The 27,806-nt window shown below is 44.2% G+C and overlaps 2 protein-coding genes across 3 annotated transcripts in view; one reads left to right on the forward strand and one right to left on the reverse strand.

The window, feature by feature from the left end:
* NSUN5 (NOP2/Sun RNA methyltransferase 5) lies at positions 1–10,608 on the forward strand. 2 transcript variants are annotated; one of them, XM_058569007.1, is made up of 11 exons: positions 1–96; positions 193–315; positions 800–974; positions 1,069–1,177; positions 8,619–8,757; positions 8,847–8,962; positions 9,349–9,527; positions 9,725–9,935; positions 10,013–10,153; positions 10,228–10,345; positions 10,469–10,608. In XM_058569007.1, the coding sequence occupies exons 1-11, from the start codon at positions 4–6 to the stop codon at positions 10,481–10,483; spliced, it is 1,419 nt and encodes a 472-aa protein (XP_058424990.1). In that variant the 5' UTR covers positions 1–3; the 3' UTR covers positions 10,484–10,608. The 2 variants fall into 2 exon arrangements, with proteins under 2 accessions (XP_058424990.1, XP_058424991.1); XM_058569008.1 differs by lacking the exon at positions 193–315.
* The window catches only part of POM121C (POM121 transmembrane nucleoporin C), a 26,530-nt gene continuing 9,327 nt past the window's right edge, over positions 10,604–27,806 (reverse strand). The window contains exons 6-13 of the mRNA XM_058569004.1: positions 20,450–20,541; positions 19,731–19,804; positions 18,793–18,917; positions 18,554–18,656; positions 18,142–18,318; positions 15,063–16,718; positions 13,268–13,390; positions 10,604–12,834 (exon numbers count right to left, since the gene is read on the reverse strand). Coding sequence (XP_058424987.1) covers positions 12,737–12,834; positions 13,268–13,390; positions 15,063–16,718; positions 18,142–18,318; positions 18,554–18,656; positions 18,793–18,917; positions 19,731–19,804; positions 20,450–20,541 — 2,448 coding nt within the window. The 3' untranslated portion in view covers positions 10,604–12,736. The remainder of the gene's footprint in view (positions 12,835–13,267; positions 13,391–15,062; positions 16,719–18,141; positions 18,319–18,553; positions 18,657–18,792; positions 18,918–19,730; positions 19,805–20,449; positions 20,542–27,806) is intronic.

Raw genomic sequence — 27,806 nt, forward strand, 5'->3', positions numbered from 1 at the left:
GGCATGGCGGTGTACGGGGTGGCGGCGGCAGTGCTGGCGGGCGTGGAGAGCCGCCAGGGCTCCATCAAAGGGCTGGTGTACGCCAGCGGCTTCCAGGTAGCGGGGTGCGGGGTGCGGGGTGTGGGGCGCGCGCCCGGGCGGGGGCCAGCCCGGCCGGCCCCCGCCTCAGCCTGTGTCCTCGTGGCCGCGCAGAACGTGAAGCAGCTGTACGCCCTGGTGTGCGAGACGCAGCGCTACTCCGCCGTGCTGGACGCCGTGATCGCCGGCGCCGGCCTCCTCAGCGCCGAGAAGAAGCTGCGGCCGCACCTGGCCAAGGTGACGGCGGGGCGGGCCGGGCCGTGAACCCCTCCTAACCTGGTCCCAGCTGCGTACCGTCCACGACGTGACTGTAGCAAGTCGCGTCTCTGAAATGAGTGGGAGCAGCCCCTCGCTGGGGTATGAAATGAGGTGGGATGAAGATGCTCCAACTTCGGCCTTGTGTGAGAGAGGAAATAGGAACAGAAGTGCAAAGTAGCAATGACAAGGACTCGTTAGGTAAAACAAAAGGATGATGTCGACAAAGAGGAGGGTTGGGATCCAGAGCTCTACGGGTGAGCAGCCATGGGGAAAGGGTTCGGGACTGGGAAGCAAGACACCAGGTTCACATCCTGGATCTGTCCTTAATGTCTTGAGCTATCTTGGACAAGGTATCTCACTTTTACTGTCTGCACAGGTGGTCTGGTTAGCCTTTCCAGTTCCAACACTATGGTTTTCCAGGCCATTGGTGCTTAGGGCTTTTTCTCTGTTTCCCCGTCCCCAGGTGCTAGTGTATGACTTACTGCTGGGAAGAGGCTTTAGAGGGGGCAGGGGCCGATGGCAGCGTCTGCTGCACCGGCACCAGGCAAGGCTGAAGGCTGAGTTGGCTCGGCTCAAGGTTCATCGAGGTGTGAGCCGGAATGAGGACCTGTTGGAAGTGGGAAGCAGGCCTGGCCCAGGTGAGCTGGAAGGAGTTGTAGGGGTGGGGATAGCCATCAGGCCCTCAGAGGAGACGGCTGTGTTCCTGCTCACTCACTGCTGATTGCTTCCTAGCCACGCAAGTGCCTCGATTTGTGCGGGTGAACACTCTCAAGACCTGCTCCGATGATGCAATTGATTATTTCAAGAGACAAGGTTTCTCCTACCAGGGTCGAGCTTCCAGGTGAGCTTAAAACCCTGCATGGCTGCCCTCATCTACGAAGGTATCTGGGGGCACTGGGGAAACATAGGAAGAGAGGCAGAGTGGTTGCTGCTGCACTTGGGTTTTCTTCCTATTTTTCCAGCAGTTTCTCCATCTCCTTCCAAGGCCTATCTTCCTCCGTCCCTTAAACACTGATTCTTCTGGACTCCCATCCTGCCTTCTAATGTATCCCTCAATTTTTTCTCAGAGCTAGCTCTAACTCCTGCTTCTCACCTGATGATTCCTGTCTCCCAGTTTAGACTTCTCTCTTGTATTACTACCCTCAGGTTCATATCAGTGCTTCACAGACACCACAATCACAGCAGGAGTCAAATTGAATTCATCTTCCCTCTGAACTTTGCACCTTCTTCTTTTTTTAAATTGTTAAATCATGTTTATTCAAGATTTAAGAGAAATCCAAAACAATATTCTTTTTTTTAAAGTGTCTTTTTTTTTTGAGGAAGATTGGCCCTGAGCTAACATCTCTTGCCAATCTTCCTCTTTTTCTTTTTTCTCCCTAAAGCCTCAGTACATAGTTGTGTATCCTAGTTGTAGGTCCTTCTATTTCTGCTATGTGGGACACCACCACAGCATGGCTTGATGAGTGGTGCGTAGGTCCGCATCTGGGATCTGAACTGGTGAACCCCTGCCACCGAAGTGGAATGCATGAACTTAATCACTACGCCACTGGGCCGGCCCCCAAAATAATATTCTTAAACATGTTATTGGGTTATTTTGCAGCATCCTCCTGCCCCCCACTTTTTTGAGATATAATTGACATATAATGTATTAGTTTCAGGTATACAACGTAATGATTTGATATTCGTCTTTAGAGCTGAGATGTGTTTCCTGGAGGCAGCGTATTATTGGGTCTTGTTTGTTTGTTTATTTGTGAGGGAGATTAGCCCTGGACTAACATCTGTGCCCATCTTCCTCCACTTTATATGGGACGCTGCCACAGCATGGCTTGACAAGCAGTGCATCAGTGTGCGCCCAGGATCTGAACCCAGCCACCGCAGCGGAGCTCATGCACTTAACCACTATGCCACTGGGCCGGCCCCTTGGGTCTTGTTTTTTAATTCATCCAGCCACTCTGTGTCTTTTGATTGGTGAATTCAACCCATTTACATTAGAGTGATTATTGATATATGAGGGCTTAATACTGCCATTTTATCTCTTGTTTTCCAGTTCTATATTTCTTTCTTGCCTTTTTTTTTTTTTTTTTTTTGTGAGGAGATCAGCCCTGTGTTAACATCTGCCAATCCTCTTTTTTTGCTGAGGAAGACTGGCCCTGGGCTAACATCCATCTTCCTCCACTTTATATGGGACGCCGCCACAGCATAGCTCGCCAAGCAGTGCACACCTGGGATCCGAACCGGAGAACCCCGGGCTGCTGCAGCAGAGCACGCGCACTTAACCGCTTGCGCCACTGGGCCGGCCCCTTTTTCCTTTTTTTTTTGTGAGAAAGCTTGTCCCTGAGCTAACATCCGTTGCCAATCTTCCTCTTTTTGCTGAGGAGGATTGGCCTTGAGCTAACATCTGTGCCCATCTTCCTCTATTTTGTATATGGGATGCCTCCACAGCATGGCTTGATGAGTGGTGGGTCGGTCCATGCCTGGGATCCAAACCTGTGAACCCCGAGCTGCCAAAATGGAGCACACGAACTAATCACTATGCCACCAGGCCAGCCCCTCCAGTTCTATATTTCCACTGTTTCTTTTCCCTTGTATTTCTGACTGCCATTTCAGATTGGTGGTTTTCTGTAATGGTTTTCTCAGTTTTCTCTTGATTTATGATTTGTGGCTCTGCTCAGACTTTTTGTTAATCCTCCTCTTTTTGCTGAGGAAGACTGGCTCTGAGCTAACATCTATTGCCAATCCTCCTCCTTTTTTTCCCCCAAAGCCCCAGTAGATAGTCACAGTTGCACATCCTTCTAGTTGCTGTATGTGGGACGCGGCCTCAGCATGGCCGGGGAAGCTGTGTGTCGCTGCGTGCCCAGGATCCAAACCTGGGCTGCCAGTAGCGGAGCGCGCGCACTTAACCGCTAAGTCACAGGGCCGGCCCGAGACAGTCCATTTTCTGATAGCCTCTTATCTCCATTAGCCTAAGCAGGTTCCATCCCTTTCCTCTTCCTCTTCCGAGTTATTGTCACAAATTGTTCTTTTCTGTATTGTGAGTTTGTGACTAAATTGAAGTGTTTATGGTTATTTTTGATGCTTTCCTTCCCTTTATCTTTTATGTTATAATTGTTTGCTAACCTGTTCTGATAGAGAGCTGCAATTTTCTGATTTTGTTTGTCTGTTTATCTCCTTGCTCAAAGCTTTGTAAACCTTTGCCTTTTTGTTTCAGGTAGGAGGGCTTCCTTCATCATTCTTGTAGGGCAGGTCTAATGGCAATGAACTCCCTCAGCTTTTGTTTGTCTGGGAAAGCTTTTATTTCTCCATCGTATCTGAAGGATAATTTCCCTGGATAGAGTATTCTTGGCTGAAAGTTTTTTGTCTTTCACTATTTTGAATAAATCCTTCCATTCTCTCCTAGCCTGTAATGTTTCTGCTGAGAAATCCACTGAAAGCCTGATAGGGGTTCTTTTGTAGGTTATTTTCTTCTGCCTTGCTGCCCTTAATATTTTTTCTTTGTCATTGACTTTTGCCAGTTTTATATGCCTTGGAGAAGGTATTTTTGCATTGATGTAACTAGGAGTTCTGTTGGCTTCGTTTACTTGTAATTCCAATTCCATTTCCTTCCCCAGGTTTGGGAAGTTCTCAGCTATTATTTCTTTGAACAAGCTCTCTACTCCTTCCTCCCACTTTTGCCCCTCTGGAATACCTATAATCCTTATGTTACTTTTCATAATAGAGTCAGATATTTCTTGAAGAATTTCTTCATTTTTAAAAAATCTTAGTTCTCTCTCCTCCACCTGAAGCATTTCTAGATTTCTATCTTCTCGTTCACTAATTCTTTCCTCTGTAAGGTGTGCTCTATTTTTTATGGTTTCTAGATTTTCTATCTCATTAATTGTGTTCTTCATATCCAGAATTTCTGTATAGTTTTTTTAAGGGCTTCAGTCTCTTTGGTGAAGTATTCCTTCTGTTCATTAATTTTATTCCTGAGCTCATTGAACTGCCTTTGTGAGTTTTCTTGTAAGTCTTTGAGTTTCTTTATGACAACTGTTTTGAATTCTCTGTCATTTAGATTGTAATCTTCTGTGACTTCAGGTTTGGTTTCTGGAGTCTTGTCATTTACCTTCTGTTCCGCAGTGTTACTGTAGCTCTTCGTGGTGTTTGATGAGTTGATCCTCTGTAGGCACATGTGTGGTAGTATCAGGTTGCAGATTCCACCTGCCATCGCTGGGGGGTGGGCAGGGGCCGTGTTCTCTGATCCCACCCCGTCTGCTGGTAGTTATGCCTGTCGGGCCGCTCTGTTCATGAGGGCTGGGCGCTGCCACTTGGTGGGGAGTGTTCACATGGGTGGGGCCACCTCAGTAGGTGGGTGCTCCCAAGGGCCTGGCTACCACTCTGAAAGCATTCATGTGCAGGCTAGGCTGCCCCCACTTCCACTCAGAGTCCCGTCGGCTCCTGTGTGAGGATCCACAGCCTGGCTGGCTGCCGCTGCAGGGGGGTCTGCCCACCTAGTTCCATTGCTTCCTGGGGATCCAGTCCACTCACCTTCAGATGTATGGCCGTGTGGATCTCTAAGGTGTTCTGTTGTGCTGTGTCGGGAATCCTCTGTTGGTTAATGGATGTCCTCTTAGTTGTAACTTAGAGGGGAGAGACAAAAGGAACAACTCAGTGCACCATGGTACTGATGTCACTCAATATTTGTATATATCGCAAAATGATCACTACTGTAAGTCTGTTTAACATCCGTCACCACATATAGTTACAAACATTTTTTCTTGTGATGAGTACTTTTAACATTTACTCTCTTAGCAACTTTCAAATATGCAGTATCGTAGTATTAACTATAGTTACCATGTTGTACGTTACACCCCCCCCCCCCGACTGATTTATTTTATAACTGGAAATTTGTACCTTTTGACCTCCTTCACCCATTTTGCTGCCTCCTCCCCCTGCAACTACCAGTCTGTTCTCTGTATCTGTGAGCTAAGTTTTTGTTTTTTGGTTCCATGTATAAGTGAGATCATATGGTATTTGTCTTTGTCTGTCTGACTTATTTCACTTAGCATAAAGCCCTCAAGGTCCATCCATGTTTTTGCAAATGGCAAAATTTCACTGTTTTTTATGGCTGAATAACATTCCATTGTATGTATGCCACATTTTCGTTATCCATTCATCCATCTGTAAACACTTAGGTTGTTTCCATGTCTTGGCTGTTGTAAATAATGCTCCATTGAATGTGGGGGTGCAGATATCTTTTCGAGTTATTGTTTTTGTTTCCTTTGAATAAATACCCTGAAGTGGCATTGCTGGATATATGGTAGTTCTATTTTTAATTTTTTGAGGAATCTCCATACTGTTTTCCCTAGTGGCTGCACCAGTTTACATTCCCACCAGCAGTGCACAATGGTTTCATTTTCTCCACGTCCTCACCATCAGTTGTTATTTCTTGTCTTTTTGATAATAGCCATTCTGACAGGTGTGAGGTGGTATCTTATTGTGGTTTTGATTTGCATTTCCCTGATGATTAGTGATGTTGAGCATTTTTCATGTACCTGTTGGCCATCTATATGGCTGCTTTGGAAAAATGTCTATTCGGATCCTCTGCCCATTTTTTGATTTGATTTTTTTTTTTTTTGCTGAGTTGTATGAATTCTTTATATATTTTGGATATTAACTGCTTATCAGATAAATGATTTGCAAATATTTTCCCCCATTCTGTAGGTTATCTTTTCATTTTGTTGATGGCTTCCTTTGCTATGCAGAAGCTTTTGAGTTTGATGTAGTCCCACTTGTTTATTTTTGCTTTTGTTGCCTTTGCTTTTGGTGTCAAATCTAAAAAAATCACTGCCAAGACTGATGTATAGTAACTTCCTGCCTATGTTTCCTTCTTGGAGCTTTATGGTTTCAGGTCTTACATGCAAGTCTTTAATCCATTTTGAGTTAATTTTTGTCTTTGGTGTAAGATAGTGGTCCAGTTTTATTCTTTTACATGTGGCTGTCCAGTTTTCCCAACAGTATTTATTGAGGAGACTGTCCTTTCCCCATTGTATATTCTTGGACCCTGTGTTGTAAATTGACCATATATGCATGGGTTTATTTCTGGGCTCTATTCTGATCCATTGACCTATGTGTCTTTTTTTATGTCAATACGATACTGTTTTGATTACTATAGCTTTGTAATATAGTTTGAAATAAGGGAGCATGAGGCCTCCCTCTTTGTTCTTTGTCAAGATTGCTTTGGCTATTTGGGTCTTTTTTGGTTCCATACAAATTTTAGGATTGTTCTATTTCTGTGAAAAATACCATTGGAATTTTTGATAAGGATTACATTGAATCTGTAGATTGCTTTGGGTAATATGAACGTTTTAACAATATTAATTCTTCCAGTCCATGAGCATGGACTATCTTTACATTTGTTTGTGTCTTCTTCAGTTTCTTTCATCAGTGTCTTATAGTTTTCAGTGTACAGGGTTTTTCACCTCCTTGGTTAAATTTATTCCTATGTATTTTATTCTTTTTGATGCAGTCCTAAATGGGATTGTTTTCTTAATTTCTTTCTGATAGTTCATTGTTAGTGTATAGAAACACAACAGATTTTTGTATATTGACTTTGTATCCTGCAACCTTACTGAATTCATTTATTAGTTCTAACAGTTTTTTTGTGGGTTCTTTAGGGTTTTCTATATGTAATATGTCATCTGCAAATAGTGACACTTTTACTTCTTCCTTTCCAGTTTGCTTGGCTTTTATTTCTTTTTCTTGCCTAATTGCTCTGGCTAGGACTTCCAATACTATGTTGAATTAAAGTGGCAAGAGTGGGCATCCTTGTCTTGTTCCTGATCTCAGAGGAATAGCTTTGAACTTTTCACTGTTGAGTACAGTGTTAGCTGTGGGCTTGTCATATATGGCCTTTATTATGTTGAGGTACATTCCCTCTATACCCACTTTGTTGAGAGTTTTTATCATACATGGATGTTGAATTTTGTCCAGTGCTTTTTCTGCATCTATTGAGATGATCATATGATTTTTATCCTTCAGTTAATCTGGTGTATCACATTGATTGATTTGTGGATGTTGAACCATCCTTGATCTTTGCACCTTCTGCATTCCCTATTTTAACCTAAAAATATCACCATTATGCAGCCATTTGGTCAAGCCAGAAACTGAGTCATCCTAGATGCTTCTCTCCTCTCCTTCCTGTCATTTACTACTCTGCCTTCAGCATCTTTCAAATCCACTCCTTTCATTTCGTCCTCCTGGACATAGCATAGGTGTGGGCACTCATCATTTCCTATCATGTTTGGCAGAAAAATTTCCTAAACTGGTGTCCCTACTTCCAGACTTTCTTGCCATGTTTGTCCTTGAGGTTGGTTGCAGAAAGATCTGAAACCAGGTCTTACTTACCAGCTGGAAACTCTTTCTTGGCTCTCTGTTGTGCTGTGCCTCCTCTTCCTTTCCAGGCCCATCTGCCATGGTGCTCTGTGCATGTGGTGTTCCCACAATGGTTGCTGCTCTCCACCCCATTCTTCCCCACCCCTCCCCTGGACTCATCTACCTCCCGGTCTGTCCTTTGACAGCTCTGGGAAGCCTCCTCTGCTCCTTCCCTTTCCTTCCATCTGTTTTAGATGTTCCTCCTTTTGCCTCTAGCGTGTTGCGTAGAGACCAGGCTGGTAGAGTAGAGAACGGCTGCATTTGGGTTTGAATTCCAGCTCTGCCACTCTATAGCTTTCCAAACTGAGATGTTGTTCTCTACGCCGGTGTCTACGTGGGTCAGGTAGAGTGGACAGTGTTCCTTTGCAGAGTTTAGTGAATGTAGTTTTCACCTCAGCTCCTCACATTACTAACTCCTCGCCCATCAGGGATCAGCTCAGCACTCCCTCCTCCACCCCATAAAGTAACCTCTCCCCGAGGTTATGTTTGAACAGTACCTGCTAATAGTAAATGAGTGCCTAATTTATGCCAAATATTTTTCTAAGTATTTTGCCTGTGTTAATTCATTGAATCCTCACAACTACCATTTTCCAGAAGTGCCAACAGAAGCCGAGATGAAGGCACTTGCCGATGCTCCTGCCAATGGTAAATGGTAGAGGTGGGATCCTGAACCCAGAGTCTGGCCTGAGAACCAGGCCATTCTCTTAACTGTTGCCTCTATCTTCTCACCCTGTTTATTTCTTCATAGCAGTTTTAAGCATTTGTTGCATGCATGAACAGTTAAAAAGAGGTAACGGTGTAAAATGTCCGGCCTGGTGCTCGGCATGGAGAAACTAAAAAATGTTGAATGAATGGTTCTTATTCCTTGGCAGCCTCGAGGACCTAAGGGCCCTCAAAGGGAAGTGTTTTCTTCTGGATCTCTTGTTGCCAGAGCTGCTTGTGTTTCCTGCCCAAACGGATCTGCATGAACATCCATTGTACCAAGCCGGCCACCTCATCCTGCAAGACAAGGTAGGGAAGATGGGTGGAAAAGGGAAGAGCGTGTGGGAATGAGCAGCCTGGGGTCTCTGTTCCCCCAGCCACTGTGCTCTGCCTGCCAGGCCAGCTGTCTCCCAGCTATGCTGCTGGCTCCACCGCCAGGTTCCCACGTCATTGATGCATGTGCTGCTCCAGGCAATAAGACCAGTCACTTGGCTGCTCTTTTGAAGAACCAAGGGTGAGTGCCATCGTCAGATAGAGAACGGGGATGGGGTCTGAGCTCCTGTATTTTGTAAGAAGAAATGAGGAACTCTTTATTCCAGTAGGTCATGAAGGCTGAAAGGAGGATTTTTCCTTTAAATACTTCCTTCTGGACCTAGGGGCAGTTCATGGTATAGCCCCAAGCTCAGCTTCCCAGTGGGCTGCAGGTGTGAGATGTGAATCCCTTAGGCCTTGGGGCAGAGTCCCCAGGCCAGTTACCTCTAACCACTGACCCTTGTAAGCCATTTAAATATTATTTTCTATGTGTCCTGACTTACTGTACATGTTATTATGTCAGAGCTCTGGGCCCTTATAGATGTTCCATAAATTCTCAGTTAACCTCTACTCTGCCCTCTTCCCTAGGAAGATCTTTGCCTTTGACCTGGATGCCAAACGCCTGGCGTCCATGGCTACTCTGCTGGCCCGGGCTGGAGTCTCGTGCTGCGAGCTGGCTGAGGAGGACTTCCTGGCAGTCTCACCCTCAGACCAGCGTTATTGTCAGGTCCAGTACATCTTGCTGGATCCTTCTTGTAGTGGCTCTGGTGAGATGGGGAGAAAGCATTGCCAAGGGACCCACAGATCCCAAGCACCCTTAGAGAAGGGGTAGTAGTTTGTTTTGGCCTTGGGTTTAAGTTCTCACTCTAATCATATTGTGACCCTGGGGAAATGTTCTCATGTAAGAAGTGGGGATTTCGGTACGAAATAAGGCATTCTGCAATGAAAACACCCTTTTCCTCAGGTATGTTGAGCAGACAGCTGGAGGAGCCTGGGGCAGGCACACCTAGCAAGGAACGCTTGCATGCCCTGGCAGGGTTCCAGCAGCGCGCTCTATGCCACGCGCTCACCTTCCCGTCCCTGCAGCGCCTCGTCTACTCCACGTGTTCCCTTTGCCAAGAGGAGAACGAAGACGTGGTACAAGGTGCCCTGCAGCAGAGCCCAGGAACCTTCAGGTAGTGGCTGTCTACCAGGGTCTTGGGGACGGGCTGCTCTCTTTTACCTACGTGTCTGTGCTATTTCTTCTCCACAGGCTAGCTCCTGTGTTACCCTGCTGGCCCCACCGAGGCCTTAGCACTTTTCCAGGTGCCGAACACTGCCTCCGGGCCTCCCCTGAGACCACGCTCACCGGTGGCTTCTTCGTTGCTGTACTTGAACGGGTAGAGGTGCCAGGGTGAGTGAGTAGGGGGCCTGCTCGGAAGATGCTGGAACACCGGGACACATCTAACTGATGTACTTTTCTTCTAGCTCAGTCTCACAGGCCAAAGCATCAGCACCAGAACTTTTACCCAGCCCTGCCCCAAAAAGAAAGAAGAGGCAGCAAAGAGCAGCAGCTGCTCCTGGCACACTGCCTTGCACACAGCAGGTGCTCAACTTGGGTGGGAGGGAGGAAAGGAAGATACCAGTTCTCCCCCCAACTTAGCCTTGGGTCCTCAGCCCCAGGCAGCAATTTGGTTTTTCAAAGTTTCTGTTCTTTTTATTGCTGTAGGAAGGAAACTGGTAATGCTACTTCTCCAGCTAGAAAGACGGAGTGGATTTCCTCATCCTTTGGGTCCCCTCCATGGGCCGTGTTCTTGCTGGTGAGAGAAGTGCTGCCCACAAAAATAAAAGGCAGGATGGTCTATGATAGGTCACCGTTTTTTTTATTCTTAATGACATAAGCAAGGAGAAAAATCTCACATTCATACTAAAAATTCCAACTAGACTCAACAGGAATTAAATTTTTATTTGTGATGGAAAGTCCCAGCCTCCCGTTCCTGTCCAGTGCACGTACATGTACACAAACACACACACACACACACACACTCAGGCCATGCCAGGACACCCTCTTCAGGGGGTTCCTGGACCAAGTGTCCTGCCTGTGGAACTGAGGTAAACTAGCTGAGAGGACTAAAACTAAGAGGCTCTACCTTACGTAAGGTATAAGCAGAAGCTTGATTTCTAGACCTGTGCCCACCCCCCCCTCCAATCCTGATCGGTATTTGGGACTTGAGGTTTAGGCCCCTCCTCAGCTTCACGCACAGTTAAGGATTAACAGAGCTCTTCATGGCGGGGAGGTGCAGCCCGGTGACAAAACATTCAACCTCAGTCACAAAGGGGGGAGGGGGGGACTAGTTACATCTATGTCACATTATTTATAAAATAAGAAGTACATTTCATATAATGTGTCCAGAAGAAGCTCTAGTCCCTCAGGAAAGCTGCCTGGGACAGTATTTGAGCCTCTTCCTCACACAGGCATAACTTAACTATACAGCTAATTCCTAGTCAATAGCATTTATACTTAACCACCTCAATGAACCAAGCTTGAAGGAATTTAAAAGGCAATTTAGCTTAAATACAAAAATAAATTTTTATTTTGTTAAAAAATGTTTAAATATTTTTTTTCTTTTAATTTAGACACACGCATTCATACTTCTCCCAAAGAGGATGGGCATGGCAGCAAGGCTCTTGGGCCTGGGGTACGTGCTTTGGGAACAAAGGAAGAAAAAAGGGGAAGGGCTGGAGGCTTTGTTGGGGGGAAAAAACTAAGAATTTTAAAGCGTGGTTCATTAATTTAGGTTTTCTAACATACTGGGGGTAATCCAGCCTCCATTCAGGTCAGGCAGGTGGGAGAGAAACAGGGAAGAGGTCTTGGCTTCCTCCGGGGCTGCCAGCCCTTGAAGTCAAAACACCCTTTGAAAATCCAGGAGTTGGCACCTGCAGCCATAAAGTGGTGCTCCTTTCCACATTCAATTAGCTAGGCCCCAGAAACTTGAGACAGGTAAGTCCGGCACTACCAACATGCCGCCACTCATACAATTCAATTCTTCCTCCAAACTCGATTCAAAGAGCAACAGACATGAACATCAGACAAAGTAACACAGGACAAGGCTTTAAACATACAATCCTGGAGAAAGAGACAAGCCCAATGAGGCCAGTGGGGAAGGTGGGCGAGGAGGCAACTGAAAGCAGCAGTGGGCATCCTGCCTGCTCCAAGAGCTTCCCCCCCGGAGTGAGGTATCACCCCTGGATCTGCCAGGCTAACAGTCTTGGGCCACCAAGGTTTTAGGGGCCAAACTGGCAGAGAGGGTTGGGGACAAAACATTGACTCAGACTTGGTAGGAGGCGGAACAGCAGGAGCAGCACCCACTGGGGTCTCCACGGCAAAGCTAGATTCAAGATCATTTCAAAAGGGATTGATCTTGGGAGGAACCAGTGAGGGACAAAGCAGCAAGAAATGGGGTAACAGAGTCCCCTAACGGGACCAGAGGAGGAGAACCACTTTTTATAGCCAAGCCAAGCAAGGTAAAGCTTTAGGGATAACCCATTTCCCCCAATCTCACCAAATGCGTATCGGAGATGCAAGTGGGCGGGGGCGGTACCTGTCACCTTCCAGCAAAGATGGCTCTCGGGGGAAAGGTGGGAAAGGAGGCCGCCTGACTAAGCTTACACACAAAACAAGAGGGAAGTAAGTGGACAGTATGTACAGATGTTTCCTTAGTTCTTTCCAGCCTCACCAGTGGAACTGTTCAAGTATAGGCATCAGGCTTCTGCCCTGCCACATCCTGCCTTCCCTTCATTCAAGAGGCCTGAGGTTCCTGCTTCCTCAAGAAGAAACAGCCCCCAGGGCTGCCATTACCTCCCTGGTGGCTGAAGCCAGAAATCTGGGGTAGGATTGCTTCATGGAACTAGAAGGGTTGGTCAGAGGCTCTTCCTAGCAGGTGCTGAGGTCCAGATTTGGGCAGGGGGTGGGAGGAGTGGGGGCAAGGGACAAAGGCTATTTCTTGCGGGTGTGCTGCCTCCGGGCCTGCAGTCGCTGCCGAGCCCCGGGGGTCTTGGATCCTGCACCAATGGAAAACGAAGGGGCCGCCGAGCCTGGAAAGATGCAACAAGATCTCATCAGGGCAGCTACCACCTGAGAACACTTCTCTGGGTGCCCTAATTTCGGGAAGGTTAGGCCAGCAGAACACCAGGTGCTTGAATAGGTTCTCGAGCTATATCAATCGCTTTGGGGAAGGTGCCTATTTAAAATGCAAAATCCCAGAATCCCAGATAGTCTGGGATTGAGGCACAGGAAGGTATTTTTACCTGGCTTTCCAGTGGTCTGGGAAATTGTGCCCGAGATGGCTCCTCTCTGACTTCTGCTGCCCAACTGCAAACCTGGGTTGTGGTGGATGTCCGGGCACATCTGTCTCATGCTTATCAGCCTGATCTTCCCCAGAGAGCCAAGAACCTGCCACCCCACCCGACTCCCTCTTCAGAGAGGAATAAGCAGGTCACACTGGCAACGGAGAGACCTGCTGCTTACCAAAAGGTCCGACTCCCACAAAGCCTTGGGTGGGTGCTGAGGATGCCCCAAAGGAGAGGCTGCTGCCGGACGTGCCCACCCCAGGGGCAGGGGTGTTCTGACCAAAGGTAGGTGTGGAGGTGCCTAGAATAAAGAGCAGAGAACTGTAGAGACTAGGCCTGTGAGCAGAGGGCATAAAAGCAGGTGGTAATGAACCTAGGGAGGAGGTCTGCTCTCGGTAGGGGCATTCCGTTTCCCAGAGGATACCTTCGCCCCACCATAAGGAATTGCATAGGATAGTTAAGTCTTAACACCTTGTGCTGCAGGGGAGCCTGACCACCTCCCAGCCTGCTAACCACTGTGCTGCAGCAGAGAAAAAGCCCCTCAGTATTGCCTTCTGGCCACCTAAGAGTAGGGCCTCTGCATTCCCTTGGCCACCAAAGCACAGAAGAGGGGGACACTTGGTGGACTCCCACCTTCTAGCTTGACCAGATCACATCCCTTCTTCCATCAGGACTAACCACGTTATGCCTCTTCTCCCTGTTTACCCATCCCCTCCCTTCCAGAAACCTGAGCCTTCCACCAAACTCATCACCACTCCACTCCCCACTATTGGTCCCTTATCTTCCCAGGGGGCCCCCGGAACTCAGTCATCAGCCACCTCCCTTGCCGTCACTGAACCCTGGGGTCCAGTGCTGATGTTGCAGGGCAGCCTGTGTTTTCTCGTGCACTTGTCTTGGCCTGAGTGGGCAAGTATCTTTCTTGCTCTCTGAGGCCCTGACCTTGCCACACCAATCTTTTCTATGCTGCCTCCGCCACTCACTCCTGTGTCACCTGTCACCACCAGGAACTGCTCTAGCTCCCAAATTGCCTGCACTTTCTTCCAGCTCCCACTCATGCATCTCCTCAACCTCATCCACACCTCCAGTCCACTGCCCCTTCCGCTACACCTGCTTGAGTTTCAACAGGTTGGGTTTCACCAGCTATCTGCTCATTTTAGGTCTACACCCCAACAACTGAAGGCTGCCGGGGGAAAACACACAACAGTGCTGACTGGCCTCACTTTAAATTCACAACCACAATTTTCCAGCCCTCAAAACTGCCTGACAATTCTACTACACTCTCTCATGACGTTCCTTTTCCCACCCTCCAAAATGACTATTTCAAGAGGCTCTCCTTTGTATACATTTCACCCTAATCCACTCCCCAAGATCTTCTCTCACATTTAATGCAGACAGAAGCTACCAGGATCAAAACTCCTTGTAATTCATCTTCCAAATGGCGATTAAGATCACTTCATTCTTCTGCTTGAAATTCTAGTGATTTCCCTTGTTACTTCAAATCCAAACATTTAACCCTGGCCATGAATGATCTCAACTCTGCCTGCCTCTCACCCTCATTTTATACCATTTCCACTTTTAAATCTCTAGCCACACCCTGCTTTTCTCTGTTTGTGAACATACCAGGCTTGTTGGGCCTCTGGGCCTCTGACTGGCTATCTCCTGTGCCTGCCAAGCTTTCTCTCTCACATGCACCTACCCACACTCCCAACCCCTTTTTGTCACAAATATGGACTTGGCTTGAATTTGTTTCCTAAGAAAGGCCTTCCTTGACTATCTAAATAGCTCCTCCACAGTCATTAATTGCATATTTTATTCTGTCAAGACATTTATTACTACCTGACATTATATTCATATATTTAACGTCTGTCTCTTCACTACCGTAATGTAAAGCTCCATAGGAACAGAGACTGTGCAAGCACTTAACACAGCACCTAACACAGCACCTGGCACAGCAGACCCATTCCTAATCTTACCTCCAAACACAGGTTTGCTCTCAGGCGTGCTGGCCACATTGAAGGCAAAGGGTGTGCTCTGGCCGGGTGTGCCCAAGGTGTTCTGACTCAAGCCTCCCCCAAAAGGGGTTGTGCTGCCAGTGGTCCCACTCTGTCCTCCTCCAAAGCTGAAAGCTCCAGAGGTTGAGCTGGTGCCTGGGGTAGCCACATTGATCCCAAAGCCCCCACTGCCAGCTGGGGCTGCTGATCCCCCAAACGTGAAGGGTGATGGTGTTGTGCTGCCAAACACTGAGCTACTGGTCCCGCTGCTGGTGGTCTGGGTTGTAGCTCCAAAGCCAGAGGTGGTGGCTGCACCAAAGGAGAAAACAGCCGTGGTGCTGCCAAAGGCTGGCTGAGTGTTGGCAGGGGTACCGAAGGCGGAGGCTGCGGGTTTTAAACCACCAAAAGCCGACTGTGCAGCACTGCCAAAGGCTGGCTGGGCAGGGGCTGGCGCTGGAGTTGCAGTCGGGGCTGCAGCTGCAGAGTTTCCAAAAGTGAAAGAGCTGCCAAAGCTGGGGGCAAGGCCAGGCTTGGTAGCCCCCTGCTGCTGCCCATCAGTGGTCCCAAATGCTGGCTGGGGGTTGGCTCCTGGATATGCTGGGAGAGGAGGCTTGGTGCTTGAGCCAAAGGGAATGTTAAATGCTGGGGTGGTAGTGCTACTGAATGTCAGCGTCGGCTGGCTGGTGGTGACAGGGGCTGAGGTGGTAAGGGTGCTGCCAAAACCAGTAAAGCTGGCAGTGCTGCTGCTGGTGGCTGTCTGAACAGCACTGGGTAGGGACTGGCCGAAGGTGGTGACAGTCGTTGAAGCAGGCATGGCAGGAGGCTTGCCAAATTGGAATATGGAGCCCACGGCTGGGGTGAAGCTGGCCCCAGAGGCAGGGGGAGTCCCGAAGAGGAAAGGCTGTGAAGCACAAGTGGTGGTGCTAGTCAGGCTGCTCATGGTGCTCATCACACTGCTCACACCAAAGCCAAATGCAGGCTTTGGAGCAGAGTCTGCAGATGTGCTGGCTGTGGTCACAGAAGCCACTGGTGAGGTGGCACTGGCCTGGCCAGTGAAGAGAGAGACGCTTGTGGTAGTGGCTGGAGTAGTTGTTTGATTGAAGGAGAAGGGAGTTGACAAGGGCACAGATGTAGGTGGCCCCATGCTGCTAAAGATAGGCTTAAAAGTGGGGGGAGAGGTGCTGGTAGTCGTGGGGAGGGCAGAGCTGGAAGATGCTGTGGTTGTGACCTTGGAAGGGCTAGACTGCAAGGGGTCCTCATTCTCGCTATTAAGTGGGGCCGCAAAAATGGGCTTGAACATGGGAGATGCAGAAGACACAACAGGAGCCGCAGAGGCAGAAGGGTTAGCAGGGGGGCTGCTCAGCATTCCAAACAGAATACTTTGCTTGGGGGTGGGGGATGGGGCAGACAGGGCTTGGGATTTGGTGGATGTCTCAGCCTGAGGGGCTGGAGGTGCCTTGGTGATGTCAGTAACTGGTATTGTGGAAGAAGCAGGGGTCAGCCCCAAGAAACTGACTGTGGATTTCGAGTCTGAGGAGGTGCTGGGAAGGGGCCCTGACTGTGAAGAGCCAAGAGGGGCCAGAAGGCTGGGCGTCTTCGGAGGCGAATGGGCCACAGTGGTTGCCACTCCAGCAGATTCTGGAAAGAAGAGTAGAGAAAGTGAATTCTGAATACAGATAGTGCCCGACTCACGATGGTTCAACTTATGATTTTTTGACTTGACGATGGTGCACAATGGTGTGAAAGCAATACACATTTAGTAGAAAGCATACTCCGGATTTTGAATTTCCATCTTTTCCTGGGCTAGCGCTATGGGGTGCGATACTCCCTCCTGAAGCTGGGCAGCAGCAAGCCACAGCTCCCAGTCAGCCACATGATCGCATACACCTACAACCATGCCATACCCATACAACCATTCTGTTTCTCATTTTCAGTACAGTATTCAATAAATTACATGAGATATTCAACACTTTATTATAAAATAGGTTTTGTGTTAAGATAATTTTGCCCAACTGTAGGCTAATGTAAGTGTTTTGAGCATTTTTAAGGTAGGCTAGGCTAAGTTATGATGTTCAGTATGTTAGGTGTATTAGATGCATTTTTGACTTAGGATATTTTCAACTTAACGATGGGTTTATCAGGATGTAACCCCAGGCTTATCAGGATGTAAGCCCAGGAAGATCTGTACCTCAAACATGATGGTATTCAATGCTTTTGTATCCCCCCTGTGCCTAACACAGTGCTACGGCTTCAGGGGTCAGTCAACAAATATTACTAAATCTATACCAGAGGCCCTTAAAGTATTCATTCTTTAAAATCAAGGAAGTGTTCATTATTTCTACCCTTCACAGATCATAAGAAAAACAGAAGGGGATAAAACTTGGCCTGAGGGGGCTAAATGTGTGAAAACTAAGAAAAAGCCAATCACTTGAACTCAAGTCCAGTTAATTACCTAGATACATCTTACTCTCTAACAAAGATTTACTATATTTGCCTACCATGTGCCAAGTGCAGAGCATGTAGCCATGAACCAAACAGTCTTTGCCCTGAGTCCTGGGAGAGGCTGATACCTAACATATACTACTTTATGATAAAGTGCAATAATAGGAGTGTGTACATATGCAAGGCCATAAGGCATGGAACAATCAACAGACCCTTGGAAACCTGGAGGCAAAAGTAATTAATATTATCTTGTGCCTGTGGTCTAACAAGCATGTGACAAGACATGTTAACCATGTGATCTCACTTACATTTCAGAGATACCTCATGAGGTCAGCAGTATTCTCATCTTAGGCTCAGAGCAGCTAAGGAATTGCATTTTAAATCAAGAGCCACTGACTACCACAACTATGCTGCCTTCTCAAGCTTTAAGTGTGGCAGCCTCCTTTCCCTACAGTTTCCTGATTAGAGAATTCTGAAGCTCTCAGGCTTGCACCAGCTCAGGTTTGGTAAGCCAGAGTAGGTTCTACCCTTACAACAATTTCCAGTGACTGACAGGCATGATGTCTGTCAGTCAAAGGTTGATGTCATTATATGCTCCACAGGAAGCTCTCCAACTAACCTGGGAAGGATGGTAGGCCTGGGGAATTCTGCATCTTCTTCAAGCTCTCCAATAGTGGGTTAGTGCTTGGTGCTGGGAGGGAGGTTGGGGAGGAAGCAGTCCCAGAAGCAGGCAGGGTAAAAGGAAAAGAAGGCTGAGTGGTAGGTGGGCTCTCAGTGACAGAGTTTGAGGCAGCATCTAAGGAAAAAAGAAAAGATTAAATTGTCCTCCACTGTTTGGGAATTCTTTCCAGTGGGGTTATCACAGAGCACGAGGCTGCTGAGGTCTCAGTATAACTCATTTAGAAATGCTTCCCCTCAATGTCCATGCTCATTGTTCTCCCAATTCCACCGAGGACCCAAATGGATTTCTCAGATGAGAAAGACCAAAGGAAAACCCTCTCTGGAGTATGAAACTCATCTATATTCCTTACCAGTCTTATCCTCCAAGACCTTGTTAAACCATTGTAACGAAGCTTTCTTTTCCAAGTCTAGATCTTCAGCAGTGATTGAATAACCAAGCTGGGGAGGTGGAGGCTACCAAACAGAGAAAGAAGTCAAGTCAATCAGAAGAAACTAGAACAAACCTGTATGTAGCCCTCTGAAGACTCAGGCGAGCTAAGCTGGGAGCTAAAAACTAAGCTGGGTTGGGCAGGGGTAGATAAGACCATACCAAGGTCAGCTGGTCCCCTCGTCTGGAGGGCAGCAGCTGAATCTTCCGTTTACGTTGTCCAGAGCTGCCAAGTGTAGATGGGGAGCTCCACGAGTTTTGTTTCTTCCATGTGGCTGCATCTGCAACTAAAGAAAGAAACACAGACTTGTTTTCTTCTTCCTCTCTTCCAGAAATAGACAGGTTTGTCTATCCACCTGGTTGTTAATGTTGAATTTTCCCTGAGTATCTCTGAAAGACTCTATCTTCCATGGTGTGGGCTCTTGGATGTTTTTTGCAAGATTATTCTAATAGTCAAGAGAATATAGGGGCCGGCCCTGTGGCTTAGTGGTTAAGTGCGCGCACTCCGCTACTGGCGGCCTGGGTTTGGATCTGGACGCGCACCGACGCACTGCTTGTCTGGCCATACTGAGGCAGCGTCCCACATACAGCAACTAGAAGGATGTGCAACTATGACATACAACTATCTACTGGGGCTTTGGGGAGAAAAAGGGGAAAAAAGAGGAGGATTGGCAATAAATGTTAGCTTAGGGCCGGTCTTCCTCAGCAACAAAGAGGAGGATTGGCATGGATGTTAGTTCAGGGCTGATCTTCCTCACCAAAAAAAAAAAAAAAAAATATATATATATAAAGAGAAAATTGCTCCAAATGCATGTATATAACTGCTTACTGGACAATAACTACCTGGATTGCTCATAGATATCCCAACCTAAGCTTATTCCTACCCCACAGTTATCCTGGGTTTTACTGTATTTTCTGTGTCACCTTTCTCCCTTACCAGACTATAAACCTCTAAAGGACAGGAATTTCTACCTCTGTATCTACCAGGCCTTACACACAGCAATGCTCAATGCGTGTTTTCAAATAGGCAGTACTCTATACATCCTGCATCAATACTTAGACCACCACCATGAGCCACTCCTGTGCATTTATCAACTCACCCTTTTCTCCCTGGGACTCCTTGTCTGTTACCAATGGAGTCGAAGAACTAGAATGATGAGAAAGCTCCTCTTCTCTGTAGGAGGAAAAGGCAGAATTAAGTTTAGAATGACTTTCTGACAAAAAGTACTCGATAACTTCTCATGCCCTCCTAACTACCAACTGGCCAAAGTCCAGAACAACCATGATTTAAGATCTCAGTATGCCAGGACAAAACTAAAAAGTCAAAAGAAAATTCCTACAGAAATGAAGGGAGGCAGTTCACGGAAGCCTCAATAACATCTTTGTTTTGAAACAAGCACAAAACAACCATCTTCAAAACCTTACTTACAACCTGCCAAGTTGCTGAGAGTTCTAGTCACAAATCTGCCTAAGAGTGGCATTCTAGTTTTCTGAAGGTACCTAAAGGGTCAGCGGACTCAAGAACATGAAGTCTACTGCCTGCTGACGTTCTTCACTCTGTTCAGTCTATTCTGTGTGGCCTCTACGCTTACACCCCAATCACTCACACTGCAGTAGGGGTAAAAGAGGCAGAGGTCCTTACAGCTAGGACGTAAGAACTATAAGAGACGACAGCAACTCAGGCTGGTACTTCACTGTCCTTCTAGAAGTAAATTTCTTGGCTTCTCCAAATCAGAGTTGCAGAAAGGCTAAGAGGCAAGTAAATGTCCCTCCTTTCCTGACCTCTCATTAATCCACACAGCAAATCATAACTGATTACCTTATTTTCTTTGCTGGCCTCTCTGGTGTCTGGGAGCGGGATGAGGCTGGGCTTGAGAAGGGTGATGAACTGGGACCACTTCTCTTCCATAGCTAAAAGTTAAACAAAAGTAACATGACTGGCCCTAGTTTTGATAGTGCAGCATTCAACCTTCAATATAATTTTGTGGTTCTATTCATCACTGCATATAATGTCTCCAAAAGGAGACTAAAAAAGTGATTAAAAAATATTTCTTTGTGAAGAAAGGCTCCTGACAAGAAAGTCAACTCCCAGTATTAGCTATGGGAAAAAGAAGTCTGAAACAGAAATGGAATGCTAACTAATAAATGTAGAAGGAATCAATGTACTTTTTGCATATATTAAAAAGTGGAATATTACATTCATAATGGTTTAGAGCTATGATGCAGGCAAGTTTACTCTATATTGCCTATGGAAATAAAGTAAATTAAGAAACTGTTCCAGTGAAGATAAGCCAGTAATCTAATTTAGTCTTGCTTTCATTAAATTTTCAGTTTTACTTTATTAACTTGATTTTAAAAAATATGCTATCATGACATTTATGACTTTTGCAACATCTATGGTATTTACTGTTATATGATAATTATCTATATATCTGTCTCTTCTACCAGGCCGAGTCCCTTGATAGCAAAGATGGTCTGTTTTCATCTCCTCCTCCTTCAAACTGGCCTAGCAGCAAAGTAACTGACAAAGAGTAAGCACTCTACAAATAGTTTCATTAAGTCTTTAGCCTAATTACAGAGATACTAAATTATCACTGTGGACATTTTTCCTACTAAGAAGCTTCTAGTGATTTCTAACTCAGTAACAGTTGTATCATATAAGAACAAACAAGGAGACAACAATGCTTAATAAAAGTTCAAAAGAGGAAAAGAGAGATTTAAAATCAAAGACAAGTGGTAAGATAGTGGAACAGTTCTATAAGACTAATATCAGAAAACTCAAGGTTCAGAATGACCTTGAGAAAAATGCTGAATCAGTAACTGTTTTTTATGTTATTCTTAGGTAAAGAATAAGAAAGAACAGATATTTGAAAAAAACAAATGCTTTTACACCTTACATTTTTAATGAAGTGCCAAAGGTGATTCTGATGTTTAGCCAGGGTTGAGGACAACCTGGTTCAACAATTAGGGGGAAAGGGCCGGCCCCGTGGCTTAGTGGTTAAGTGAGCGCGCTCCACTGCCGGCGACCCGGGTTCGGATCCCGGGCTCGCACCGACGCGCTGCTTCTCTGGCCATGCTGAGGCCGCGTCCCACATACAGCAACTAGAAGGATGTGCAGCTATGACACACAACTATCTACTGGGGCTTTGGGGGGAAAAAATAAATAAATAAAATCTTAAAAAAAAAAAAACCAATTAGGGGGAAAAATATTTTATCTCTACTTCACAGAACTGTACATATACACACAATCCAGGTATAATAAAGATTTACATGTAAGAAGTCTAACAAACAAAAGAACCATAAAAAAATAGATGAATTGTTAAATAACTTGGGGTAGGGAAAAGACTTTCTATTCCAGAAACAAAAGAAAGAAAACTGACAGACTGTTACATAAAAAATAAGAATCTCTCCATATAAAAATATTGCCACATGGGAAGGAGACTTTACTGTACACCCTTTGTACCATTTGAATTTTCAACCACACTAATGTTTCCATAAAATAGAAATGAAATCTATGTGGGCAGGAAACAAACCCCCTAAAAAAACAAAACCATAAATAAAATTGAAAGGCAAATATTTTCAATTAAAGTCATGAGTTAATATCCTTAACGTGTAAAAATGGAAGTCTTACAATTCCATATAAATATAATGAACATATCAAATGAAAAGTGGGCAAAGACTACAAGGCAAGTCATAAAAAGAAATAGTCTATGTGTCTAGCAGTCAATTTAGTTCTGCATCCTAATTCAATTTTCGTTGAGTTCCTACTTCATAAAGGTACTACACCCTTATACTTTACACAGAATGCGAAGATAAGCAAGACCATTCCCAACATCAAGAAGTTTACAATCTGGAAAAGAAACAGGACAGTACACAAACTGACTATAACAGCCAAAAGATAAAAGAGGTCTGTAAAAAGGAGCCCAAGAAGAAAGAGATTATGCAGAGTTTGGTTAGAAGAATCAATAAAGGACGAAGGTGACATGTGAGATGGCCCTTCATGATGTGCCAAAAAACACCTGAAGACAAACTTTACAGGCTTGCAGTGGGATGGACGCATCATTCCAGATGGAGAACAGAACAAGGAAAGAGAAGGAAGCAGGGAAGTATTAGGTGCTCTTAGAAGATAATAACTTTTCTGGTTTGGCTTAAATATAGGGTATATACAAAGGAATAGTAAGAGACAAGGTCACAAATGCAAGCTAGGGGTTTGAAGTTATGAAGGCCAGGGTAAATATTCCTACTTTGGAAAACTACAAGTCTTATAAGACACATGGAGGTATCATGCCATGTACAAAGAGATAAGAGGAGAGTTCACTTTCTATAATTGGTACCAGTCTAACATTTGCAATGATTTTACAACATCAAAGCTAGAACTTCTAGTTTGAACAGCTGTTGTTTTGGGTGTTTACTAGTGTTCCTCTGGAAAAATACAATTAAGTCAAATATCTATACCATCACTTGCACCAAATATGAGAGCTGTCATCTATATTGGTTACTGGGGATATTCACTAGTTCAGTACACATTTCTTTCAAAGAAAAGCTTTAACATAAAGAATTTTCATATTACTTTAGTCTCCCCTTCCTAAGACTTACTTCTGAGAATTTATCATATACTCAAATATCACACATCAATAGGGGACTGGTAACTACTTACAACAGACTGCACATTAGTATTAGTGTCAGTGTGTGTATTTCTTGCAGCAGGTCACAGGCTCTACTGGGAGGGAGGGTGCTTAAAACAAAATCTGACCATGTTTCAGACAATGGCTGATTATGTTGTTTTAGACCAACCCTCCTCCTGCTGAGGACAAGAAGAAAATGCTGAAGAAAATATGAAATACATCTGTTTGAAGGTATGATGGTACGGAAGAGCTACCAAGGTGGTGAGACCTTGTGGAAACAAGACAGGGAAGAGGAGCCAAGAGGTGAGCCCCACATTCATGCCGACTTTTTCCCTCAGGGTGATTGCCAATTCCAAAAGTAAAAGCTGTAGCTGAGAGGCTAAGAAAAGCTTCGGCAGTCTCTTAAGGCTGGAAAGACAAAAACTGGAATTCAGAGCTTTCCAAAGTAGAGGGGCCCTAATAAACACTTCAGGCTTTTGGTTGGGATCCCAAAGGCTACATACTAGGATGCAGGGCCAATCAGAAATAAACCAGCCCTCACAAGAACCGACAACCAACACAGAATCATGTCAGTTCCAACAGGACAGAGGTCACCTGCTCCTGTCCTAGCTGCTTGCTAGAGGCGAAAGCACCTTCCCTGGAGGAAGACACCATCAGGCAGTTTCAAGTCCTCATGACAGGTTTTTTCAATGTCTGACAGAAAACGAGAAACAAAATGACAACAAAATCAAGCATATACAAAGATAATGATTGATTTAATCAATAACCAAGAGAAAAAAAGCAGACACCAGAAACAGACCACAGAAGAGTCAAATACTGGAGTCACTGAACAAGACTTCAGAGTAACTGTTTAAGAATTAAATGACAATATGGAGAATCTTGGCAGACAAATGGTAACTAAAAAAAGAATACAATAACTGAAATTAAGAATGCAATAGATGGGTTAAATGGCAGATGCCACAAAGCTGAAGAAAATTAGTAAACTAGAAAACAGAAGAACTGATGTTGGGGGAGACAAAATGATGGAAAACCCAAAAAGAGACACACATGGGACACAATGAAAAGGGCTAATGTGTCCTGGAATACTAGAGACAGGAGAGAAAACAGGGCAGAACAATATCTGAAGAGACAATGACTGAGACTGAGAGTTTTCCAAAACTGTCAAAAGACATCAAGCCACACAACAAACTCCAAGGAAGATAAACCACAGCTGAGCACTTCATCATAAAATTTCTTTTCAAGTGAAGATGGAACATTTACCGAAACTAAACATGTGCTTGGCCATAAAGCAAATCTCAAAACATTTTAAGGATTGATTTGAGTATATCCTCTGACCTAGTGGAATCAAGCTAAAAAAAAGTAACAAAAAGATAACTAGAAAATTCCCAACTGTTTAGAAATCAAGCAATGGTATTCTAAGTAACCCACGAGGTCAAAGAAATCACAACGGAAATTAGAAAATATTTTGAACTGAATGAAAATGAAAAATACTTCTATTTCAAAACTAGTGGCATGCAGCTAAAGTTGAATTTACAGGAAATGTATAACCTTAAATGCATATATTAGAAAAGAGAAAAGACTGAAAAACAAACAAAAAAAGGTGATCTAAGAATCCATATTAAAAAATCAGAAAGAAATCCTAGAAAATCAAACATGAAAAAAAATAAGGAAATAATATCTATATGGGCAGAAATTAAAGAAACAGAAAAACATATAATAGAGTGGCTTCTAAAATTGTTTTTTTGGCAATATAACCTTGGAAAAGCAACCTCCTTAATCCAATAAAGGGTATCTACAAAAAATCTACATCAAATGTCATATGTAACACAAAACATGGAAAAGGCTCCCTCTGAGATCAGGAAAAACAAGACAAGGATGTCTCCTATCACTTCTATTCAAGGATTGAGGTCTACTTTATTGTACTAGAGGTCTTGGCCAAGTGCAATAAGGCATAAACAAACAATATAAGGATTGCAAAGTAAGGGACAAAAAACTGTCATTATTGTAGACAACATGATGTACATACAAAAATCCTAAAGAATATACAGATGAATATTCAGAATTTAGCAAATTTTCCAAATACAAAAATCAGTTGTATTTCTATACATCAGCAACAAAATTTTAATGTATTATTTATCATAGCATCAAAAACATACACCTAGGAATAAATTTAACAAAAGATATGTAAAACCACTTTACATAAAAGTTCAAGATGATGTAAATAAAGGATATACCATGTTGATGGATTGGAAGATTCAGTATTGTAAAAATGTCAATTCTCTCCAAAATAATTGGTAGATTAAAGGCAATGCCAATCAATATCTCAGCAAGGTTTTTTTTTTGGTGGAAATCGACAAGCTGATTCTAAAATTATATAGAAATGCAAAAGGCCAAGATCCAAGACAACTCTGAAGAGGAATGAGAGAAATGAGAAAGTTAGATGACTTAATTCTACTAGATATCAAAACTTAAAGACTGTGTGGCACAAGGTGAAAAAACAGATGGGCACAAGGGTAGAAAAATAGACCAAGGGAACAGAACAGAATCTAGAAATTGATCCACATATATATGGACACTTAAATTATAACAAAGGCAGTGCTGCAGAGCAATAGGGAAAGAATGGTCCTTTCAATAAATGTTGCTAAGTAAAATGGATATTTACATGGAAAAACACTAATTTTGATCCCTACCTAGAGATCATAGGTAGCATAAGAGAATATCATCATGACTTTAGGTAGGCAAAAGTTTCCTAAACAGTATACAAAATATACTAACCATAAGGGAAAAGACTGAAAGACTGTGAAATGGTGAGCCAGAGAGTAGGACACTTATTTGTTGCAACACATATAATTCACAGAGATCTTGTATCTGGAATATATAAAGAACTTATATAAATCAGTAAGAAAAAGACAGACAATCTAATAGAAAAGAGCCAAGAAACTTGAACAGGCATTTCATAAAAAAGGATATATAAATGGCCAATGAACAGTTCATATTTTGTTTTCATTAGTAATCAGGGAAATGCAAATTAAAACAGCAGTGAAATACTATTTCACACCCACAGGAATGGGTAATTAAAGAGACTAGCAACGCTAAAATAAGTGTTAGTGAGGATGTGTAACCACAGGAACAAAATCTTATACTGCACTGCTAGGAGTATCAGCTGAAACATCACTTTAAAAAATTGTTCAACAACATCTACTAAAATTGAACATACACATACTTTATGTATGTGCATCAAAAGACTTATACAAGAATGTCCACAGCAGCATGATGCTTAATAGCTCCAAAATGGAAACCCAAATGTCCAATGGTAGAATGGATAAATTAACTGTGGTATATTCATATAATAGAACAGTATACAGCAATGAAAAAGAAAGACCTACTGCTACATTCAACGACATGGATGAATCTCACAAGCAAAACGTTGAGTGAAAGAAGCCAAGCTCAAAAGAAAGCGTATTCTATGTTTCCATTTATATAAAGTTCAAAAACAGGGAAAACTATATGGTGCTAATATTCAGGAGGGAAGCAGTAGTGATTGGGAGTGGGTATGAGAGGGGCTTTTGGGTGTTGAAAATGATTTATTACTGGACCTGGTTGGTGGTTTCATGGAGTTTTGTACACATATTTGTTTTTTTGCACATTATACTCCAATAAAAAAAGAGCCATTAAAAACAAGACAGGTTACACGACATGGAATGTTATGCAATATATAATGATAAAAAAAGATGCAAAAAAAGCACATATGCTATGATCCCATTTGTGTAAAACAGTCCAAAAATTCTCTGTATTATGTTTGCACACAGTAGGAATGTTAACAATAGGTACCTACGGGATGGAGACTGGGATAGCCAGAACAGGGGAATTTTACTATTTACTTAACAGTTATCTATACTTAAAAATTTCTGAAACCAGCAAAGGTAATACACATGTACACATGTTACAAATTCCAACAAGTAGAGCATACAGTAAAAATTAAGTTTCCTTCCTATCTCAATAGTTATTACCAGTTTTTAATATATCCTGTCAGAATTACTCCATGCACACTAAAAGATTAAAGAAACCAGCAGCACAAATAACAGAGAACACTATACACAGTGCACCTTGCTTTTTTTTTGTGTGTGTGAGGCAGATCAGCCCTGAGCTGACATCTATTGCCAATCCTCCTCCTTTTTTTTCCCTTTTTCTCCCCAAAGCCCCAGTAGATAGTTGTATGTCATAGCTGCACACCCTTCTAGTTGCTGTATGTGGGACGCCACCTCAGCATGGCCGGACAAGCAGTGCGTTGGTGCCCACCCGGATCCGAACCCGGGCCGCCAGTAGTGGAGCACGCGCACTTAACGGCTAAGCCACGGGCCTGGCCCCCTGCACCTTGCTTTTTTTATATAACATATTTTTCAGATCATTTACATCAGCGCCCATTAAGCTGCCTTATTCTTTTCAATAGTTACATAGTATTTCAACTTACGAACTAGTGTAAGTTAGTTATGCAACCAGCCTCCTGAAAAGGTACATTTACATTGTTTCCAAGCTTCTGCTATTAAAATA

This window comes from Diceros bicornis, chromosome 26, assembly GCF_020826845.1.
Source record: "Diceros bicornis minor isolate mBicDic1 chromosome 26, mDicBic1.mat.cur, whole genome shotgun sequence".
NCBI lineage: Eukaryota > Metazoa > Chordata > Mammalia > Perissodactyla > Rhinocerotidae > Diceros > Diceros bicornis.

Bases quoted from the DNA above. Each gene is read 5' to 3' on its own strand.
- NSUN5 (XM_058569007.1), top strand. From the start codon at position 4: ATGGCGGTGTACGGGGTGGCGGCGGCAGTGCTGGCGGGCGTGGAGAGC. The intron at 1,178-8,618 runs GTGAGCTTAAAA...ATTCCTTGGCAG, and splicing joins TACCAGGGTCGAGCTTCCAG to CCTCGAGGACCTAAGGGCCC. The intron at 9,528-9,724 runs GTGAGATGGGGA...CCTTTTCCTCAG, and splicing joins TCCTTCTTGTAGTGGCTCTG to GTATGTTGAGCAGACAGCTG.